Genomic DNA, 24,053 nt, shown 5'->3' with positions numbered 1-24,053 from the left:
AGTAAAAACAGATAATTTTTATTTTATCTAATTGAAAACATCTAAGAAAATGGCATGCCAGCTAGGTGACAAGTGAGCAGCCTGCTTGATTATTATAACTAATTAGAGTAATATATAGAAATATTAATTTTGTAGTGAAAATTTTTTGGATTGATTAATAATCAACAATAATTATTTATTAGTATTTTTATTATTTAAATAGTATAACAATTAGATGAACAATAATAATTTTTTTTATAATGAAGAGTTGATACCAGGCAATTTTAATACAAATCAAACTTTTCTTTATTTTTTTTTATAAAGGCACTAATGTCTCATTTGAACTAATTAATGTCTCATTATCAATCATTTGAACCTCATCACCACTAGGCAAATTGAAACCTGTATTAGTTTCTTGCAAAAATTTTATTTTGCATTGTATTATTTTACACATCCTATATACCATTTGTCATCATAATAGGCACTGAAATATTTTTCTAATTCTATGCAACAAAAGTCGATGGTTTCTTGTACTTGTTGAGAAATCATTGACTTTTCAAATGAGTATCATCCCCAGTATTTAAAAATATGTTAACACACGAAGAATTATATTCGTTTGAACTCATTAACCGATTTATAATTTTTCTTAATTGCATCCAGTTCAAGAAGAATTTTTTTTTTCTTTTAAAAAAGCATTTTATGCTGAGTTCACTGAAATTCAGTGGTACTTTTGTCCCTGCAGCACATCTTTTTCCGCACATTACATTTCAAAACTGCACCAATGCCTTTTCCATGGTGTGAAGTAGTGCAATTCCACTCACGAAATATTACATTAGAAAGCAGTAGTGAATTCTTAAATTGTGCCAACGTCTCATTTGACCAAATTATTTTTATCATTATTGATATCAGATTTTTTAAAAAAATATTTTTAATAGTTTGTTCATTGAATATTTTTATCAAGGCAGAAGTGTGTGTCAGTTGTAATAAGATATGGCTGTGTAAGATTTATCTTTAAATTATCATCATCGGTGTATCTGAAATAGATTACTGAAATGTGTATTTTCTCTGATAAGTCTTGATTGGTTTTCCAATGGGCAGCCATAACTTCATTTTGATGTTTTATTTCTTACTTTTAAATGAAGTCAATCTGCATTAACAATTAATCATGCAGTAAATCATCTTTTTACTTTCATAATTCTTTTGCTTCTCAAAAATATTTATAATATGTGTAGTCAATTCTAAAATTATTAATGAAATATTTGATTTCTAGAGTATTTTCTTTTTATTTTCCTTTGTAGAACTGACTTATTCAAACATGTTTTACATCTAAAATTCAACTCTTCTTCAATAAATTTTCTAATTTGCAATGGGCAATTTCTGCAGTTTGGTTTCAAGCTATTAGCATTATATTTATAGCAAGCATTTAACTCAATAAAGCTCATTGCAGTTTTAATATTACTAATTTTCCACTTGATCCTTTTTATAAGAAAAGCAAAACTTTCAGTGTCTCCACTTCTGTGGAACAAAGCTCACAAAATTTTGAGAATTCAATTTCAATATTAGGATTGTCCATGTTAAATAATCTATACTTATAATAAAGCTCAATGTGTGTGTATGTGTTGGCGCTCTACAGGCCAGGTCATTTGACATACAGCTATCAAATTTGGTACATGTATACCTTAGAGGTCGGGAATGTGCACCTGGGGTCCCTTTTTTTGAAATTTTAATTATTAATTAAAAACTAACTTTCCCGGCAAAAAAATCTTCCGTTTTCCCCACTGCCAACTTTTCCGCCAAAATAATCTTCCATTTTCCCCACCGCCAAATGAGTAAGGCTTTATTTTTTTTCTCCCAACAGTAATGAGGCTAGGGTTAATATTTTTCGGCGTATTATTTCAAACGATTCTGTTTATTTTCTTAATGTTTTATGCATTTAAAATTAAACATTGTTCATTAATCCATGTCTCAGATTCATTCTGAAGTACTTTTGAATTAAAATAACGCAGAATAAAGGAAATTAAAAATGTATAATCTGCATATCGTTACCCCAACTGGCGTAGAAAAATTCACGCATTTGCGTTAACGTAACTGGCGAAGAAAATTCACGCATGCGCTTTGTTTTCTGACTGTTGACATGACAACCAACGGATGATTTAAATTATTTTTAGGTTAGTTGCATGCTTTTGTAATTAAATTGCATTTATGTTAGTTATATATTTTTTTTGTATATGCTTATAGTTTTAAGTACATCGTTTTTTAAGTAGTTTTTTTAAACCTGTTTTCAACCGATTATTTTAAACGATTCATTTTATTTTCTTAGTGTTTGATGCATTTAAAATGAAACATTGTTAATGAATCGATCTGTTCATGATGAATCTGAGAAAATTTTGTTGACAAATTCTTGAGATATTACATAAATTAAGATATATATTCTTTAGTGCCCATAAAGTTTAAACGCCCAGTGACTCTATTATCAGTAATCATATTATTAAAAAAATGCTTTGTTTCAGTAAAAAATATTATTATATTAATTACAGATTAATCATTTACACTTTAATTTAAAGCATAAATTCTACGAGGGGTAACAGAAAATTAGAGAGATACATATCACGTTATGACTGAAGGTCTTTATAATATTATGAGTGAATTATACGACTCTCAAAATTTGAAGTTTTAAAATATTTTGCTGAAGAATCTATTAAAGTTGGAATTGCGTAAAATATTTAATGGTACGACCGGAGTTTAACTCCCTGCTTGGCACAATTTTTAAAAATCGACAACAACGGCCTTGCGAAATGTTCAAAAGCAAAGGAGCAGATGTTCAATTATAGTGCATAATAAAAATTGCCAGCTTTGGCGCGTTATCGCAACTTGGCGAAGAAGGGGGTTAACTCCGGTTCAACCTATTTAATTATTAAAATTTAAACGAACATTAAGATTGGCGAAACGGCTGGTCGCCAAATGCGGCTAGTCTAAAATATATTTTTAAATTGTGCGTTAACAAATATTTCTGAAATAGGTTTTTTTCTTAATTGTTTACTATGTTTTGAAGGGACTTGACATCATTTTTCCCCCCAGGAAGTTGTATTGACCTTATCTATCTTATATAAAGCTCAATGTGTGTGTGTGTGTGTGTATTGGCGCTCTACAGGCTAGACCGTTTGACCTACATCTACCAAATTTGGTACATGTATACCTTAGAGATCTGGAATGTGCACCTAGAATCCCTTTTTTTGAATTTTTAATTAGAATTTTAATTATTAATTAAAAACTTTCCCGCCAAAAAAAATCTTTTCATTTTCCCCAACGCCAAATGAGTAAGGCTTCAGTTTTTTTCCCAACAGTGATGAGGCTAGGGTTAATATTTTTCGGCCGATTATTTCAAACGATTCTGTTTATTTTCTTAATGTTTGATGCATTTAAAATTAAACATTATTAATTAATCTATCTTTCAGATTCATTCTGAAGTACTTTTGAATTAAAATAACACAGAATAAAGGAAATTAAAAACGTTTAATCTGCATAGCGTTACCCCATCTGGCGTAGAAAAATTCACGCATTTGCGTTACTGTAATTAGCGTTGAAAATTCATGCATGCGCATTGTGTTCTGATTGCTAACAATATTATTAACGGATGATTCTTGATTTAAATTATTTTTAGGTTAGTTGCATGCTTTTGTAATTAAATTGTATTTATGTTTTGTATATGCTTATAGTTTTGTATATGCTTATGTTTTGTATATGCTTATATTAGTACATCGTTTTTTAAGTAGTTTTTTTAAACCTGTTTTCAACCGATTATTTTAAACGATTCATTTTATTTTTTTAGTGTTTGATGCATTTAAAATTAAACATTGTTAATGAATCGGTCTGTTCATGATGAATCTGAGAAAATTTTGTTGACAAATTCTTGAGATATTACATAAATTAAGAAAGATATTCTTTAGTTCCCATAAAATTTAAACGCTCAGTGACTCTTGTTATCAGTAATCATAATATAAAAAAAATGCTTTGTTTCAGTAAAAAAAAATATTATTATATTAATTGCAGATTAATTTTTTCCACTTTAATTTAAAGCAAATAAATTCTACGAGAGATAACAGAAAATTAGAGTGATTATTATGACTGAAGGCCTTTATAATATTATGAGTAAATTATATGACTATCAAAATTTGAAGTTTTAAAATATTTTGATGAAGAATCTATTAAAGTAGGAATTGCGTAAAATATTTAATTATTAAAATGTAAACGAACATTAAGATTGGCGAACCGGCTGGTCGCCAAAGGCGGCTAGTCTTGAATAATAAAATAGCTTTGACACACTCAGTAGAATCTATAGGAAACGGTTATTTTTCTCCATTACTGCTTCCCCCCCCCCTTGAACTAGAAGACAAAGTAACTTCCCTTGCTCTTTTTTTTCTGAACTTTTCTGATTACTTTTCCTAATACTTACAATGTAGAAAATACTCTGGAAATCTGCTGTTAGTGCATAGCAGACTGATTTTTTTTATATATATATCCCATTTTTTACATTCTCAGTTTTGTTGCTTCAGTTTCTTTTTTTTTCTTTTTTCTTTTCTATTTCTTCTCCCTCTCCCCTTTTTTTTTTTTTCTTTTATCTTCAAGCTTTTTCCTTTCATTTTATCTAAAATGACTCTTTCTTTTGCTTTCTGCTTCACTTGGCCCTATTATTTTGATTTTTGACAATAAAAATTAACTCTTTTAATTAAAAAAAATTGTATATTAACAATACTACTTAGTATTTTAAAACATGGAAGTTACTTTAAAGAGCCAAAATAATATGACTAACATAATTGTGATATCTGATACATTAATCACATTTCATAAGTCTCAGTGCTTATCTGTTATTAAAAAGAACTGAATTAAATTTTTTAAATGATTCATGTAAATTAGCTAATAAGTTAGGAAAAGTTACAAAATGAAAATTCTAGAAGTACTGTAATTTAAAAGTGAAAATTAAGAATTTTGTGATTAACATAACAAAGAATAAGGAGGCAAAAATTTCTTGAAAAAAATATTATGATCTCTTCAGGAATTTTCTTTCAAAAATTTTTTTTTTTTTGACAAGCAGTTAGTTGCACAGTCTTTCCTAAAAATGTATTTATTTAACAGAGAAAAAGAAAATAAATATAAAAATGTTGTGGGTTAAGTAGAAGAAAAAAATATAACTTAAAAATATAATTTAAAATACTCAAATACAAACACCTTTTCTTTCTCAATTGAAATTCATATCAGTTACTATTGGAAAATTTTGTTGCCAGACCTAGAAATTAAAAATTTCACTGAAAAAAAAAAGAATGTATTACAATAACAGTTACAATGAAATTTTATTTAAGTGTAAAAAGTAATATTTGTATGGAAGATCTTTTGCCTTTTTTCAGTTTATTATTATTTATTTAGATTTTTTGTTATTAGTTATTAATTGTATTAGCTATTTTGAAATTAAAATGGACTTTAAATTTCTAAATTATTTTTGTAAGTTAAAACTGTCCATTCTTTGTATTTGCAGTGATATATTGATTCCCATAAATGCATACAAGTGAATATGTTTACTTTTCATTTATGGGCGTAATTATTTTTTAATAAATCTAAGATATGATACTGTGTGAAATTTCCTTCTCTTCCTGAATACCTACCTGAGTTTATAACTAAAATGATAAACCTTCAGAAAATTGGAATATTTACTTCTCATTCTCATACTATAGTAAGATGTTATAGAAATATTGTTACTAAGCATAGTAAATTAGAGTTAACATTCTAAGGGTATATTTTATTTAGCTTTTGCAAACTAGCAGCCATTCATATTTTTAAATTTCTGTAATTTTCAATTAGTATAATACCTCCAACATAATATCATGTGCTATTTCTTGATTATTATTTTATTTTTTGGTAGCATTTAAAAAGTGGAAATTGGATATTGAACGAAGAGAACATGCATTCTTTATTGCCTTGCATGGAATGCAAAGGGGGTCAAAATGTAACAAGTGCCTGTATCATTGCTATAGCTCTGGTTATCATGAAGTAAGTTATCATGGAAACACGAATAGAATGATCACTGTTTCAGATTCATTAAAAATAGGAATTATGTGCACAGCCACTATGATTGTATCGGAATATGTGAATGAAGTTCGTGTGAAGTACTGCTTGCAGCATTATGGACATAGACAAGAAACAACATTTGAGCAGCTGTCATCTGAGGAGCAAGCTGCTATCAATGGTAATTTCTACATTTTTAAATACATTCATATTTTAGACTGTCTTTATTGAATGCATAAAATTGCATGATGTAAAAATAATTCAAGATATTGAATATGGCAGACTCTTAGATATAAAATTGGCATTAAACCAAATTTGGTATGTAATTCTTCATGGGAGTTCACGAAGAAAAGATTCCACAAAATTAGTTTTTAATTAATTTTAAAAATTAATGGTTATTTTAACATTTTTCTCCAGAAGCATCATATTTTTGCACACAACTATTTTAATGCCATTTTAAATCTGAAGTAATTAACTTTTTTACTGGTACAGATTTGCTCTGCTATTTTTTTTAATTAATTTTAATAAATTTTTAAATTGTACAATAGTTGATGCAGTAAATTTTTGTCACTCATTCATTATAAAAATATTGAGTAGTCTACTTAATTGTTATATTAGCTTTAACACTATAATCTTTACTTTTATTAAAAAAAGTAAATTTCAAAGCAGTTAATTTTCAAAACCTGCTTATTTAATTTTATTTCAAATTCTATGAAAATATCTTACATTTTTTTTTATTATTCTGATATAATTTTATGAATTTGATCATGATTTAGAAATAAGGACTAAGTAATAGTATAAAATGACAGATAGTAAAATAATGTTTCCTGAGATGATAATATCATCATGTTATGATGTTTTGGAGTAAAAATTCAATTTTTTAAATATATATATGTATGTTTAAGTAATTACAAAACATGCAGAATGTTATCATTAACTTCAACACCTTCCACAATATTATCTTTTTCTTCATTGCATTTTTAGCATGATAATTTTTTTATGCTGGATTTTTTTTTCTGTAAATTTTTTTATGTAAAAATCATGAATAAAATGCAATGGTTTATGTTGTTATCTCATATAAAAACAGGACTGACATATAATGCCTAAAATGTTATCATTATATAATGTTTTGAAATAAAGATTTGTTTTTCATTTTTTCTTAATTAGATTTTTAACTATTGTAAATTAACTCTCCATAAAAATTAGTATCTCATACTGTTTCATTTAATTTAAATGTCAGATTTCAATTTAAATGCAATAGAGTCTGATAATCTGTCTGACAGATAGAGTGAGTCTGTTAGACCGTTTTTGGAACATGAATAATTTTATTATCTCTCAAGTCAACATGTTAATAAACATGGCTGAATAGTTTTTCTTTTACTGCATGAAAGTGGTGATAAATACAAACTAGTGTTGAAAATGCCAAAAAAACAATTACTTTTGTATCCTTTATAGCATATTGTTAATTTTCTATTTCTCAATCTTTCTGCTACATTTTATGGCTAAGTACTAGACCAAAATTATTATCATTCCCATTGTATATTTCTGTGTTGTATATGTCTGTATAAAGTCATATGAATATTATTCTCTGATGTATAATGAATTCTTTCAGAAAATGTGTCCAGAGGCATACCATTACAAGAGCAGCTAGATGACATTAAACATCCTCAATCTTCAGCTGAATATTTTCAGGCACATATGATAAAGAAAAGAGATATTCAATATATTAATAATGCTTGTACTTCTGAAATTTTTAATGCAGAAATGAATTTTATTGAATATGTAGAACAGTGGGTTCATGCCTGTCCCCAAATAGAAAATTCACCTGTTCTTCTGTACAGACAAGAAGGAAATGGAACTGAAACTGAAAACTTGATGTTGATCATAATGACAGAATTGCAGAAACATATACTTATTACATCTACTAAAGAAGTTGTGTGCATTGATTCTCAATACATTAAAAAAAGCAAAAATTTTGTAACTGCTCTTGTTGTCATGGACGAACAAGATGTTGCTTTTCCTGTTGCATTTTGTATCAGCAGCAAGTTAAACAAATCTTCGATATTAGAATTTCTTTCATGTGTTCGAGAATCTACTGGCCAATTGTCTTATTCTTATTTTATGTCAAATGATGATACATTTTTCTATGAAGCATGGCAAGAAGTAATGCAAGATAAATCCAGACACATATGGAGTATCTGGTCTGTTGATGATAAAATCCAAAAACATTTGTCACAGTTATTGAACCACATTCCAACAAGAGAAACAATTTATCGAGTTTTCCGAATGATGATGGAATGCAATAATCAAGAAGTTTTCACTACTATGTTAAAAAATTTCAGCAATTTTCTTTCTGATAATTTGTTATGCAGTGACTTTGGAAAAATATTTGGGTTGCATTATGGGTCTAACAAAGAAATGTGGGGTTGCTGTTATCGAAATAATCTTAAATTTAGCACTAATTTTTATTTGGAACATCTGCATAAAACCTTGCAGCATTGCTTTAAAAGAGGTTGGAATAAACAGTTGGATAAGTTCTTGATGATGCTTATGAAGTACGTGCGATTTAAAATGATAGATCGTCTTTCTAATATGGTGGATGAAGAAAAAATTAATTTGGCTAAAAAAGCTATCATTATGTGCCATAATATGAGCTTAGATATAAAGAGTGAGAATATAACTTCTTTATCAGCTTATAAAGTTTGGCTGATTCGATCAGAAACCGAGGCTGATGCTTATGTGACTCGAGAATATAAATCTTGCCCAGAAATCTGTGATCTGAGATGCCATGACTGTGATGTTTGTGTTCATATGTACTCATGTACTTGTGCACATAGCATGATCAATGCTAATATGTGCAAACATATTCATGCTGTCGAGTGGAAATTTTTCACGCCTCGCTTTTCACCACCAACTTCTCCTACACCAGATCCCTGCAGTGAAGTAGATAACATTTCTGACAATGATCACATCAACCCTGATAAAAGCCCAGATCTGCTGCAGCATGTTATGAAAAGAATGCAGGATGTTTACAAACAGGTGCAAATGAAAAAATACCAGCTGAACAAGAATGCACTTTCAGAAGTCTTGATATTGTTAGACAGATGTTATCATATATGTTCTGAAGATGATCTTTTGTCAAAACCTACTCAAACAGAAGGTGAACCTGTGATATCATCAATTCATACCTTGAAAGGTTTAGTTAATGTTGCATCAAGCTCCAATTCTGAAAATATTGCCCCTATACCTGTGATACCAACTAACTCTGGCTTAAATTTTGTTCCTAAAACTGCACTGAATTCATCTAAAATACATAAAAAATCTAATTTCGTACCTGCAAGATCATCATTTCCTAATTTTCATCCTGTGAAAAAGATTGTATTGAATTCCAAAGGAAATGCAAATTCCACTTCAAAAATAGTGGTGCCATCTAATCCTATGTTATCATCTGTATCAAACTCTCCTGAAAGAAAAAAACAGGTTGCTACTACCATATCATCAATATTATCGAATCCTGTTTTAAAAGATTTAGAAAACACTGCATCTTCTGAACAACGTAAAGAAGTTGTCCCACCACCTTATCATGTTCCAAGTTCCATAACCAACAATTCATCATCTTCTGAAAGACTTCAAAAAAGGGCTTTCATACAGATATCACCAAAACCAGACTCATTTTCTAAAAGCAGGCCTATTGCTAAAAAGAAATGTATGAAAAGTATTCATTTTCCTGATGTTCCATCTAGTCTAAAAACTTTACCTTCACCTTCAACTGTGGAAACTACAGTGGTGCCATCGAGTGATTTGCCTCTATCTTCTGTTAATATTGCAACAAATTCTATTTTACAAATGCCATCTATTGTGAAATCTACTTCTACATCATTTTCAGTACCTAATAATAATGCTAATCATTCTCAGATGTCTTTTAAAGTGAAACCTGCTATTTTATCAATTTTACCTTTGACTAATTCTTCAAATTTAGCTACAAATTCTTTTGATAAATTGTCATCTGATGAAAAGTTAAACTCTGAAATTGTGTTGAGCCCATCTTCCTCAGAAAACCAAATAAAATTTGATGCCCCATGTGTCATAGCATCTTATCGTTCCTTAAAAGATTTATCTGCTCATGCAATAGAAGTGGATTCTTATGAGTCTGATACACAGTTTAAACCACCATCCATTTATGAAAAAAAATCTAAGTTTTTGCTGGAGCATGTATCGAAGAAATGTGATGTGATAAAGACAACTGTTTCATCATCTGATCAATTGTCTTGTAAATCTAATAATAAAGTATCAAATTCATTTCTATGTATTCCAAAATCAGAGCACTCTTCAGAAATGGAACTTTCCTTCTTACCTTCTTCGTCCAGTTTGTCTCAAGCATATAAACAAAATTCTGACTCGCATAGTCCTGTTTTGGTCAACACTTCCCAACCATCTATTTCATCGTCCATCACTTTTTCAAAGTCTGTTTTAAATTCAGCTGATGTGATAGATTCTACTAAAGTTAGAAACTTTATAAAAACTGAGTAAGTATGAATTATAGTTATTTTAGAATGCAACTTAATGCCACTATTGAAATTAAAAAAGCTCCAAAACTTATAATTAAATTTTTTAACAAAATGGGAAATTATATGAAATGCTTGTCAATTCATCTTGATAATATGGGGGGGGGGTGTATGCATATTAAGCACTCTTAAATGATTACAAATATTATCTGTTACTTTTGTATTTACCCATGCCACTGACAAACTTTTGGATTAACGCGTTTCATTGGTTAGCATAGGGTGAGGTAAGCGAAACAATCTATAAAAATATACAATGATTATCAAATTTATTTTATTGCCATGCTAAATATTTTAGGCCTTTTGCATTATAGCAGTATTTTTTTTGATTTGGTAAAATTTTTTTGGTATGAATTGGAATACTTCTGATTTAATTGTGTATCTCCATTTCATTTTTAAAAGTTAAGGAATAAAGATTTTGCTTATTTTTTCACATTCTTTGTTAATGTTGTGTTTTTTTAAATTTCAATACTCTATAAAATCTGTAAACAAACCATGCCAAAAATATTAAATTTTTTCAAGATATACCCTGGAAACTAAAAGATAGTTACTGCTGTTCTTTTTTTTTTTTTTTTCCTTGCTATGTTTTATTCCAATCAAAATGCTGTTGGACATAAAATGTCTCTTACTATTTTAGAATTAAAATTAACTGAATAGTTGCATTAGGAAGAAGAAACTGTTCAATTAGATGTTAGTTGACATATAAATTTATAATATACAATTTGACACCATTAGGGATGCTCGTGTGCATCCCAACAGTATCAATGAGATTGTATTTTGGGGTTTCATAAATAATCCTAGTGCATCCCACCAAGAGACATGGAATAGCGATAACCAAAGTCAACTTTTAACTGATCAGGCTTGTTGTTTCAATTGGTCCTAATACCTTAAAGTTCTATATCAGAACTCTGGCTATTTTTCACAACTCAAGTAATAATTAGGGTAGGGTGGTTCAGTTATTATTATCCAAGAGTACAAAATTCAATTAAAGTATTTAAGAAGCAGAATTTTTTACTTTCTTGTGAATAGAATATACAAAGAGGAAGTATTATAATAAAAAAATTCTGCTTAGTTCAATCTTCATTGCTTAGACCACCTTTAATTTAAAAAATCAGTTTTGGAATTATATCTGTCTGTTTGTCCATAACTAAAAAACATTAAAAAAAAAACTAAAATAATTAAAGTTAGCATGTGGTTTTATTATCAGAATTTCAGATATTTGTCAAATTATAGACTAAATCCACTACAAAGTTGACAGTTTGTTGGCCTGTTTTAAGTGGAAAGTAAAAAATTGCAGCTAATAATGTAAATTAAACTGGCTTGCGATCTTTTTACCAAAATTATAGATTTGTATCAAATTTTGATTTATATAGGTTTTAGATTATTTTGATTTATATAGATTTAGATAAATTTTAGACTGAATCCGCTATAGAATTGACAGTTTGTTGACCTGTTTGTAAAAAATCGCAGCTAAATAGGTAAATAAAATTGGCTTTTGCTCTTTTTACCAAAATTATAGATTTGTATCAAAGAAGAAAAAAAGATGCCTAAAATTCTTATTTGGCTTCCTTCACTACATTTTGAAGAACCAAATAGACGATATTGGATAATATATAAAAAAAGTCATGGGAGAATGCTTCCTTTTTTTAAAATCAACTTTAAAAAAAAGCCCTAGATTTTTAAAGAAAATGAATCAAAGACTTATTTTGATTTACTATTATATTTACCTTCATTATTATTATTATGAATTTTTTTAGGCCGAGTGACAGGGATACAAATACCAAAATTCTGGAAAAGAGTTTCAGGAGACGAGACTATTGTGCTCTTTGTAATTCTTCTGGGCGAACATTATTCAGCTTCCCTACAGATGAAACAAGGTAAATATAATATCTATTAAAATTTTTTAAATAATACATTATAAAAGTCTATTATAAAAATGCTTACATAATTGTCCTTGTATTACTCATTGATCACTGTACATTGCATTGGTAGATTAATTTGGTTTTGTTAGATTTGCTATACCCTTGTGGTGAAAGCTTATAAGCCAGTTAACAGCTACGCTACACGAGCAATTGCTTTTGTATTGTGGTCATGTTACTGGGCTGCGAACCATAAGGTCCCAGGTTCTATCCCCGCTCCTAACAATCTGCCACACCCTTATCAATAGCATAAATTAAAATCCTAAAAAACTGTATTTTATAAATAAACGAGACTATCCAGCTAGATCGTTGTTTATATCTTAAGTTTAGCTTTACAACATATCAATTTAATACAAAAATGTTGCTAAGCAATGTTTACAGAAAGCTATCACTATTAAAAAGTGTTAACTATTATTAAATACATATTTATCAAATCAATAATATAGCTAAACAAAGTCTAAGTGGTTTTTAAATATATGTAAGAATATATATGCAGATGGAAGTTGGTATTTATAATATATATATATGTAATGATATTTTAATACTAATTTCAATTTAATTAATTTCTAAGATTTTATCTTAATTTAGCCCATAGTAACTTCATTCTAAAAATATTCTCTTATTTCGTGATACAATTCCACTTTCGGTTTAATTAATTCCTTTGTAAAAATAATGCGCCATCACTACTACGCATCAAATAAAAGTGATCCTTTCGGTGCCCTTGAAAAGGTGTCAAAGGTCACCACATGTATTCCATTGGCGCGTGGTCGGAAATCCCATGTTTAAGAGATCATTTGTTCGTCCCTTTTTTCTTACTTCTGTTTTTGTGCCGTGCTGCATTTTCTTGTAAATAATTATGCTTTCCTGGATGTAATAGAGAGAGAATAAAACGAAATAAAAATACAACGTCTCAAATAAAAATACGTCTCATCTATGTATATATATATATATATATATATATATATATATATATATATATATATATATATATATATATATATATATATATATATATATATATATACATATATATATATATATATACATATATATATATATATATATATATATATATATTGGTTGGTATGTATGAAAATGTAGTTTATCTTACAGTCTCTGCCAATGAAAACAAATAATTATTCGAATATTTACAATTTTTTTAAAGGCTTATATATACATAGTAACATCAAGTCAATCTTGTTAGTAAAAATTGCTAACTAATTAATATAAACATTTTGTTTTTGCAGATAGAAGGCATAACTTAAAATTTTTTTGGTGCTTTAGTTACAACATTTTATAATTTTCACCATACGGAGAGTACTTTTTCATTATTCTTTTAAAACTTTTTATAGTTGATATTTTCTATAGTAATTTAGCTTTGTTACTTTATGCTATTGTTTCTCATGTATAAAAGATCATTCTTGGCATTAAAATGTGCAACTTTAATTTGTGTTTAGTATCATGAAATTTAGTATTCTTAGAATCTTAGAACACAAATTTAGAAATAAAGTGAATTTATTATCTTGAAACAACTTGTAACGAGAAAAATTTCCTACAGTTTGTATTCCATATCTCTATATGGAATACAAACTCTCTATATGGAATATGGAAATTATTTATTTCTAATTCATAATACTACTTATTTACCTTCTAAGACAATTTTAGAACTTTCTTTAAAATTCTGCATAAATAATTTAGGCAAGTATTTTGCCTTGTGTTTATATTACTTTTTTGGTTCTATTTTCATGTATTTTGTGGTTTGATTTGCTGTGGTATTATTTGGATTGTTTTAATCTTGTGATACTAATTTATCTCTAAAACCTCAATTTTCTGGGATTTTCGGGTCACGAGGGGTCAGTTTGTTGGACGAAAGTCAGACCCTTCACAGAAAAAATCCCTGGTTTGAATCCTTGCCTGAGGGTGACCCTTGAGAAAGTCTTCAGGCCAGATTCAGTTAATCTTTCTTTTTGATTCTTTGGCTATTAACTTAATATTTATTTCTAATTTTGGTTAAGTTCATTTTTGTTTTAGTTGTAGCAGCATTAGCGCTCTCTAAATACAATGTATATTTTATTATATAGATTCAGAATATTATATAGGTGTTTTTGCACATTGTTTATTTATGGATTGATAGTTTCTTAGTATTATGAATAGTATTCGAACTGAAGACAAATAGATAAACAGTTTGATGCTCTGCCAACTGGTCTCAAGAATTGCTGGATTGTTTCTTTTGTGGCAATAAGTATACAAATTTGTTTTGTCTATTTGTTGTGATATTTTATTTATGTTCATCTTATGAAAAGTTTATTGTCCCAAAGTCTAAAACATTTTGGAATTAAATTTAAAATTCAGTAATTTGCAAAAAAGATTTGGTTTCTGCAAAAATTTGTCTCATAATAATAATAATAATAAATAAATAAAAAAAATTCTCCTCACTGAGTCATTCCATATCAAATTTACCAACGGAAAATCATTTGATAGCAATGCTTTCACATTTTGATGAAATATTCTTAAATTATTCCTTTTAGTGGCATAACTAATATATATTATGAATATATATGGTTTAGGTTTTATAATTATTTAAAGTTTCAGGAATTTCAAATTTTTCTACTGATCAAATGGAGTAGATTAAATTTATTTTTGAGTGGAAAATAAATTATATCTTATCAGTTTGCCAACCGAGGTTAACTAAAAGTTTTATGAATATGTGTCTATATATAAGAAATCCAGAAAAAAAATCAATTAAATCAACAAGAACAGCCAGAAAAAAATCCTAAAGTTATTATCCTAATATTATTCAAATAAAATAAAGAGTTCTATATTAAATGAAATGTTTTCTAAAAGGGAAAAGATAATTTTAAAAATATATATATATTTATTCTTGTTCTAAAAAAATATACTCTAGCAGTAATTTTTTTGATTAATTTTGATTTTAATTTAATTATTTTTTACTTCACGGTGAATTTTTTAATTGTTATGTGTTGTTAATGTGTTAAATACAATTTTCCTATTACCTAAATGCAACCATTGTGTTTTAAAAACTATTAAAAGTAATAATTCTTGTGTACTGTTGTTAAATTTATAAACATGACTTTAAAAATCAGGATTCTGAAACAATTAACAAAGTAAAAAATTTTAACCATAATATTTCTAGACGATAATTCTAAGTCCCATACTCTTTGATTTTCTAAAATGTTTTCAAAGCTTTATTAAACATGTATCTTATATTTTGAAAGGGCAAATTCTTTCAATCGTGTAAGAATTGCACAATTGCAAAGACGTGAATAATGGGTACTGCAAATGTGTTCTATGATAAAAAAAATAAAATAAAAAACAAGAGTGCTAATGCAGTAGAATTATAATTTTTCTCTTTTTTTTAAAATTTATTTTGCTCAGTAATTTTAATGGCAACTGTTTTGTATATAAATTTTTTTTATAGACTAAAAATTCAGTTAACTGGGGATTATTATTTTTTTTTTTTTTTGACTTTCGTTCTTTTTATTCTGATTTAAACTAAAAAAACTTTCTTGTTTAGAAAAAATTGCTACAAATTTGGTAGAACTAGATGGCAGTATATATAGTGCATTAACAAATGACAATTTTGACATCTATTAATGCACTACATATATTATCATATGATGTGGAATAGGAACAAATTGAAGAAAATTGGAAAAAATTAGATATTGCCCTTGTTCGAGCAAAAGTTTATTTTGAACATTCTTTTCTTGTATGTGAAATAGCAACATCAACGAATTCTGGTAAAACAAAACTTCCCAAAATAAAATTAGTTCAATTCAGCTGAGAAATCCTAATCCTCTGAAGATCTTAATAACATCATTTCTCTCTCTCATTTCATCAATATTTATACAAGATATTTCCATTGTAGGAGTACCAGATTTGGATACTCTTGATCACATTGATTTTACAAGGCATTGGAAACACTAACAAAACCTCAGAAAACACATAAGAAAAGGCTTCATCATGACTACTTGAAAGTTCCATTACAATTACATAAAAAGAGAAATTACTTAGTAAAGTTGAGTGATTTTGTTTTAACTGAAAACGATTCTAAGAAGAGATTGGCTAAAATTCTTGACGTTTACCCAGGTAAAGATAAAGTGTTTCGAGTAATGCAACTCAAAATCATCAAATGGTGAAATTATACTTTTTGTTAAACGGATTTATCTTCTGGCTATAAGATCTCCAGTGGATAGAGATAGTGATGTCAAGAAAGATACTATTATTATGAGTATTTGGGATGAAAGTTTGAATACAAGAAACTATAGAAGTGTTAAAATACCTGTAGGATTTATGAATAGTTAATTATATGGATTTGATTTATCCTGTTTTTGTAAATTGTTTATTTAATTTGAAATTTCTGTTTTTAATATTGGTGTTTATATTAGGGATTGTTTGGTTGTAGTGTATAATCAAAGGTGGGAGTGTGATAAACCAAGTTTAGTTTTAGTTATATTAACCTCCCGTTGTAAAGCAATACTAGGGCTCTTTGGGGACAGACCTCATAATTTTAAACTGATGTCAGATGACGAGGACGACACCTGAACTGACATCCCCCCCCCTCTCCACACCACACCAGCGGGAGGACGTTTGACCCGATGGATTTAACTTGCAACAGACCCCCTTACACGACGGTTCTTCTGTGGAATCGGGTCTCGAACCTGCAACCCTACGGCTCAGGAGCCAAGACCTTACCAAAAGGCCACCGCGGCCCATGAGATAAACCAAGTAAGCGCGCGGATTCACTAGAACTTTTATCATTTTTATTTTTATGATAACGGCTTTATAAATAAGTTATTTTTCAGAGATGAAAATTCAGTTATCTGAGGGAAAAAATCTTAGCTTAACGTTTTTTCTTAAGGTGTGTTTACACTCAGCCAATTATAAGATTCCAGTAAGTCACGCACGCACAGATACTAGATAGCGCATGCGCTTAGAAAATTCTTGCTCCGATGGGACAAGTACTTGCTACTGTACAGTGTTTGCGCTTGCTTGGCCTTGCTGGATGGTTTGTAGCTGGCTGAATGTAAACCCACCATTAATCTGATTTGAATTGAATTACTTTGGAACTTAAGAATTGATTAAATTTCTTGAAAACTAGTCATACGTGTATCATCTGTCTTGGAATTAGAAAAACGATAGAGCTGGTCCATGAGAATGTAGAAATAGGAATAATTTCGTCTCACTCCCTATATCAAAATGTCATAGGTTGTTACAAATACAACCAATAAAATAACCATAAATTTTCATTTTTCTCAAAAATAAATTTGTTACTGCTTTGTGTTATGCTCAGTTGTGTGTATCAATTCGCATTTACAATATCAGCTTAAGTTGAAAGTGTGAAACCTGTTTTTCCATCACTGCTAATTCTTTTAGCCACAATATTTTTTCAAGTCATCAGATGATTGAAGATTGTAGAATGAATTAGTTTTGGTTGAAAAGTAATGTATAATATTATTATTTTCTAGGCGTAAAAAATGGCTTGCGGCATTAAAATGGGATATACCGCCGGAAAAAATGCAGAGTGTCTTGAAATCTTCAAGATTATGTGATCAACATTTTTCTGAATCCTCCTTTACCAGCACATTGAAACGTAGATTAATAAAGTTTGCTTGCCCTTTTGCTGTAGAAGATAATCATCTATCTCCTACATCAGATGATAATCTCTCTAGTCAGCAGAACCTGGCAGTTTCTCAATGCACGTCTACTTCAACACCAACAGTAAATGACGCATAACCTTCTTGTTCCTGAAATCTGGTGTTTTCTCCTACAGCTTCTTTTTAATATTTTGAATGATGTTCCAGTTTCACTTTTCTTTTAGTTTTTAATAAAAAAAATCATAAATGATATGAAATGAAAGAATTAATGAATGGCATTAATGAGGATTGTGAATGTGATTTACTATTTTTAAAATAAATTCATTTAAAAATGAAAAAATATATATAATCGATATCGATAAAAATATTATAAATATTATCGATATAAAAATATTATAGATATATATTTTTTTTTTATCAGTATCGTTGATGTGATAAGAGATTAGCTTCTCGATAGCAAATAGAGCTTTGTGTCCGTCCAGAGTGAAATCAGTTTTTGACTATGTTCCCCTTTTGATGATATCATTGTCTGCAAGTGATCTACATTGTCATAAGAGCTGCTGTTAATTCTATAAAGGCTAAATCTTTAAATACCTTTTTTTTTTTTTTGCATCAATAGCAATGGTTGCTTATGTATAAAATGCTTCAAAACTGTTGGACTTCTAACTTTATTCAATACAAAAATGTAATTGCTTAAAACCTTCAAGTATCAGAGAAAAGTCTGAGACTGAAACTAGAGTTAAGATATCTCGGAAAACAGTATTTTCTCTTGTTCCTAGTTTCCTTTTATTATGCCTTTGTAATTGCAATATTCTTCTGCTGCTTCTTCTACCTAGTGGGGAGATATTCCTTAAAAGGGAAAATGTCGAGAAGTGCTATACCAGATATCAAAGATATTTAAAGGTTTTTTTTTTCTTCTTCTTCTTTTTTTTCACTACAGAAACATTTTCGTGGTCTAAAAATGTGTAAATAATTCCGAAAATAGAGGAGAGATTAATGATAAATGAAAAAAATTATTTTTAAAAAATTATTTTTTGTAATTAATTTAATTATTTTGTATTTCATTTTTTAAAAATAATTTTTGCATACAATTGTAGAAGAATTTGAAGGGGGGAAAAATGTGTTTTTGAAATTCTAGAAGTATAACTATTATAATGTTTTAAATTATAAATTGTAAATTAAAGAGCCACTCTTTTTTTTCTAAAAACAATTTTCTTTCTAAGTTATTTTTAATAATGTTAATAAAAAGCATTCAATCATGTATATGTTCAATTTAATTATACTATGAGAATTTTGCTTATAAATTGATAATAAAGTTTGTTGTTGCAATTGTTACTTTTGGCACTTTACAAGTCTGCTGACGAACTGTCAGCCAGATAAGAAAGTAATATCCTTTTCTTATTTATTTTAATTCTACTTTTTAAAATCCTTTTATTGTTTAACAGCAGTTATATTAATCTTTACAAATGTGGTAAGAAATACAGGAAAAGCGATTAGAAAATTAGTGCTGAGCTTTAATTCCTTCTTAAAATTAATTAATCAAATTACAAATTTGTTTTATGCAAAAATGTAAGAAATGAATTTGATACTTTTTAGTAATTGTCTAATACTAAATATTAAATTATTCGAAATTAATTTTGGGAACAATTTGCAAATATGCATCACTGTGCCATAAAGGATTAAACTTATAACATTCCCACAATTATCTTGCATGAGCATCCATTGGCTAGTAACTGGTGTACCAGTGTCTCATTATGAATCACGTGTTTCATTCTGCATTTTCAGTACATATGTAAAAAGTAAACATCTAGTTATGCCATTTGTTTTGTTGCTTAACTGGATATTCTTGTATGAAGTAATGTTTAAAATACTGTATTGTATTCTTTAACAGTTAAATGATAACTGATCAATGTTTTAAAATTTGTTGGGTAGAAAAATTTGTAAAATTTAACTATGATACAATTTATTCTTAGCTTAGATTCATAATGTTTATATGTATATATATATTTTTTTCAGAGAGCAATTTCATGTTTATATCATTTGTAAATTAATCAAATTTTTATAATAAAAAATATTTTATTATTGTGTTTTCTTTTTATTATTTATTTCGTTTTTGCGTCAAATTTCTATTGGGAAAGTTATATTCTTTTAATTCAGATATGATTTATTGTATTTTTTTATGAAATTTATGAATCAGGCAAATGATAGAATTTCATTCATTTATACAATACAATCTCATTTTGTAATATTTTCTTAGTAAACATTGCCCCCCCATAGATATAGAAATACATGTGTATTAATCGCAGATCATTGGAAAACTGTAGATTTCACCACATATTATTGACGAACATACTTCAATAAGCTAAAATGATATTTTAGGGATTTTTTTTTTTTTTTTTTTTGGCGATTAATTACTGGTTGCAATAAACATGAAATCTTTGGCTTTATTTTTATTTATTTATTTATGAAATTAAAAAAAAGTATTATTATGCAAAGTTATTATACTGCGAAGAACTGATTTATTATAGTTTCTACTGAAATTTTAAAATAAATTTAAGCAAAATAAGAAAATATTTCAGGATTTTTTAAACACAATCTGAATATTCTAAAATAAGACGTTTAGTCGAGCAGTTAACTTGTAAATCAATCAATAGATTGCTTTAAAAAACTATTTTGGGAATATAAAACAAATCCTAAGACTAATTTCTGTAATTATAATTTTGGATACATATCTCATAAATAAAATGAAAGTATAACATTTGAATGCCCTCAAAATTCTGAAAAAAAAAAATCCGTATACAACTGGAACCCCAAAATTGTGATGTCTTTAAGCAGTTATTTGTTCGATAACCCGACCCTACATAGGACTTAATCTCCTCTTTATTATTATAAGATCTCTCACCAAGAGATCTTATAACTGTAAAGAAGAGGAAAAGTTCCTTTCACTTTTGCAAAGAGACCATGGGCACATAAATTCAAATCAGTTAAGCATGTTGCTTATCTCATTTCCTTCCCCGCGATTGCACCGCTTTATGATACATGCATAATGTAATGTCCTGATCTAGACTGATCAAATAACGAAGCAGAATTTCCAGACAATTCTTTATTTTACAACCCTATATATACAAAGAACAACTTGTTCTAATCTTGGTTAAATAAATAGTTATTTACACCTGTAGTAGGAGATACAACAGTCAAAATCGAAGGTTTTTCTTGAAACTCAGTTCTTCATCTCGTCAACACGACCATTCCAGGGGTAGTTTCTCGGACTCCGAACTCGTGGGCGTAGTCCAACAATTCCTGCAATTCGTTTCTTCTCTCCTCTCTAAAAAAAAAAATCTCCGCGCTTTCTTTTCGGCGACAATCTCCGCCGCTTAATTTACATTGGTTATTTGAGTTCTCTTTTGGCCAATCGGGGCTCAGCAATATGCTCTCTCAGTGGGTCGTGGGAAGGTCCTTTCACAAAGAGAAACATCTAGCATCCAGATATTTGGACACCCCTTTCTCTTTGAAGGTACTATCAATACCTCTGGGACGAGGAATTTCATATGTGGTTTTTCATTGTAGTCGCTAATGAACAGATGTGAGACCACCCAAGTAAAAATATCCACCATCTGGCTCTCTCGAGGAGTTTAGTAACAGCGACGACACAATGAATCAGTACAACACAATGCCTTATCAGTACTGGGAAACGGGGAAAGTTAAATCATGGAAGGTTGTGGTTTCGTCAATATTGTGTAGCTGTTTTCTCTTGAGGATAAGGAGACGAAAAACCGCAGCAACACAGCGTCGAGTCCATTTCTGTTCTATAGCATACTTCACTACCTCCTTGTAAATATTATACACCAGAAGGGACATCTATTTAATTATGTTTCAGGTATATAGTTTTTTTTTAAAAAATCGGTACGAAATTTTCTCATTTTAAATCATTACATTATAAATTTTATTTTAGTTATGAAATGTTTTAAAGACATTTTTATCAGCTGTAATTTAGAATATAATATTTCAAAGCATTCCATTTGCACAATAAATTTCCAAATATCTTATGAATCTAACTTATCATAAAAGAATTTCAAAGCCATTGCTTTGTTTTTAATCTCTCTCGAAATTTTTATTAATTAATATGCAAAACTTAATGCGACTTTTTTTCCGTGCATTGTTGTATAAACGAAATTTCATTTTTTACCCTCCATTTCAGATTTGTTTTGAATTTTTTTATGAACATTACGAAATTTTGGAAATAATTCTTTTACTTGAAAATTCACATTTCTGTATAATTGATAGAACGCGAACATTTTATTGCAACAACAGCGTCTTTACATATTTCACTGGTCTGGGGCGATTTTACGTTTTCAACAAATGTTCTCTGTGAAATTCCAAGTTTCTTGAATGCAATCGATTATCAATCATTGACATGCCGTTTCGCCAACTAATTCTGTCGGAACTCTTTTGCCATACTCTTTAAGTCTTCAAGTTAATAAGGTGAATAATTGAACATTCATTTATTGCATCGTCATTTATAGCATAGTTCACCGAAGAACCATTAGCAGCCTTTCCAAGATGCTTCCAAATACAGGAAAAGATGGCATGTTACCAAATACAAACATGACTATTCCAGCAATAAAATGAAATTAAAAACAACGTGATAGTTTTCGATCAAGATTCTTGAAAAGAGGGCATATCAGTTTAAGAAACATCGCACATTTCAATTATTAAAGCATACCGCTAATTTAATATATATATATATATATATCGATTTAGCGGCCTAAAAGATGCTGCCTTTTGTAAAGCCAATGCATCAGAATGTTGATTAGAGAATTTCTTCGAAAATAATCCTGATAAACAAATCGATAAAGCCAACAAAACAACCGCAGCAAACAGAAAATTACTTATTTCTCTAAGAAATTATCATAATCATTAAAAAAAGGTTTGCGCTGAACCATTTAGAGTGATCTCCCCGAAGCGTTCTCACACACTTTCTATACTCTGTTCCACCCTAACTTGGCAGTAGTGTATATTCTAGGCATGTCGAATCGCTGTCGTTGTCAGGGGAATCGGGTTACTTTAAAGTACAAAGTTACTAGCCATGCAGATCGCTGGCGAAACTTTATCTCGCAAATTTTTCGCCAAATAGTAAATATTTACTAGCTTTATTATATTATCATTTTAAATCAGAGAATTAATTTTTTCATTATTTTCTTCATTATTAGTGATACATTATTTCAATAAATCATTAATGTTATTTCATTTCGTTTCAACTTTTCTCAAAAGAAAGCCCTAAATCTTTCAATATTCGGTAAAGCGTAGTTCGGCTAATGTTTTTCGAAAAGATATCTGTATAATCGTTCACATCTTTTAAAACTATATCTAATGTTGGGATCTCATTTCTACGAAAATATGCATGGATTTTTCGTCAAATACAAGAAAATGTAAAATCATCATATTTTACAAGACCTGAATGTTTACCTACTGAGCCTGGTCATTTCTTTCCAGGGGTACTTACAGGACTGAATGCCTTTATTTATTTTTTCAAAAGGAAAACTGTTCATTGCGAAACACCTGTAAGGTGCGAAATTTTATCGACGAATTGATTTATAGAATCTGAGGGTTTTCTCGGAGTCGAGAATAAACGTTTAATATGTTTCTGCATGCTGCACTTTTTGTTGGTTTCACTCGTCTTGAAGGTGTGCACAGCGTAGTCGGTGATAACACTTTCTCTTTTTCAGACATTTTAGAAGTGAATAAAAATAACGAATAGAATAAATATTCAACAATCAAAACTAATAACTACTACTGTGATTAATAGTATCAAAAATATCAGCTGGTAAAAAAGCGAGAATAAAAAAGTACGAAAGATTATAGCGGTTGCGAACTGAATGAAGCTGAGTTGGCGGGTACGCAAAAGAAAAGCGCGCCAAATA

The 24,053-nt window shown here is 28.8% G+C and overlaps 1 protein-coding gene across 2 annotated transcripts in view; it reads left to right on the top strand.

The window, feature by feature from the left end:
* Positions 1–20,133, top strand: part of LOC129988879 (uncharacterized) — a 29,280-nt gene extending 9,147 nt beyond the window's left edge. The window contains exons 2-5 of one of the 2 annotated variants that reach the window (XM_056097157.1): positions 5,894–6,217; positions 7,649–10,562; positions 12,356–12,475; positions 18,004–20,133. In XM_056097157.1, the coding sequence (XP_055953132.1) occupies positions 5,894–6,217; positions 7,649–10,562; positions 12,356–12,475; positions 18,004–18,271 (3,626 nt within the window). In that variant the 3' untranslated portion in view covers positions 18,272–20,133. The remainder of the gene's footprint in view (positions 1–5,893; positions 6,218–7,648; positions 10,563–12,355; positions 12,476–18,003) is intronic. The other variant, XM_056097156.1, reaches the window with a different exon arrangement.
* Positions 20,134–24,053: the final 3,920 nt, after the last annotated feature.

This window comes from Argiope bruennichi, chromosome 10 (genome assembly GCF_947563725.1).
Source record: "Argiope bruennichi chromosome 10, qqArgBrue1.1, whole genome shotgun sequence".
Lineage (NCBI taxonomy): Eukaryota > Metazoa > Arthropoda > Arachnida > Araneae > Araneidae > Argiope > Argiope bruennichi.
This window is presented reverse-complemented; position numbering and strand designations above follow the sequence as displayed.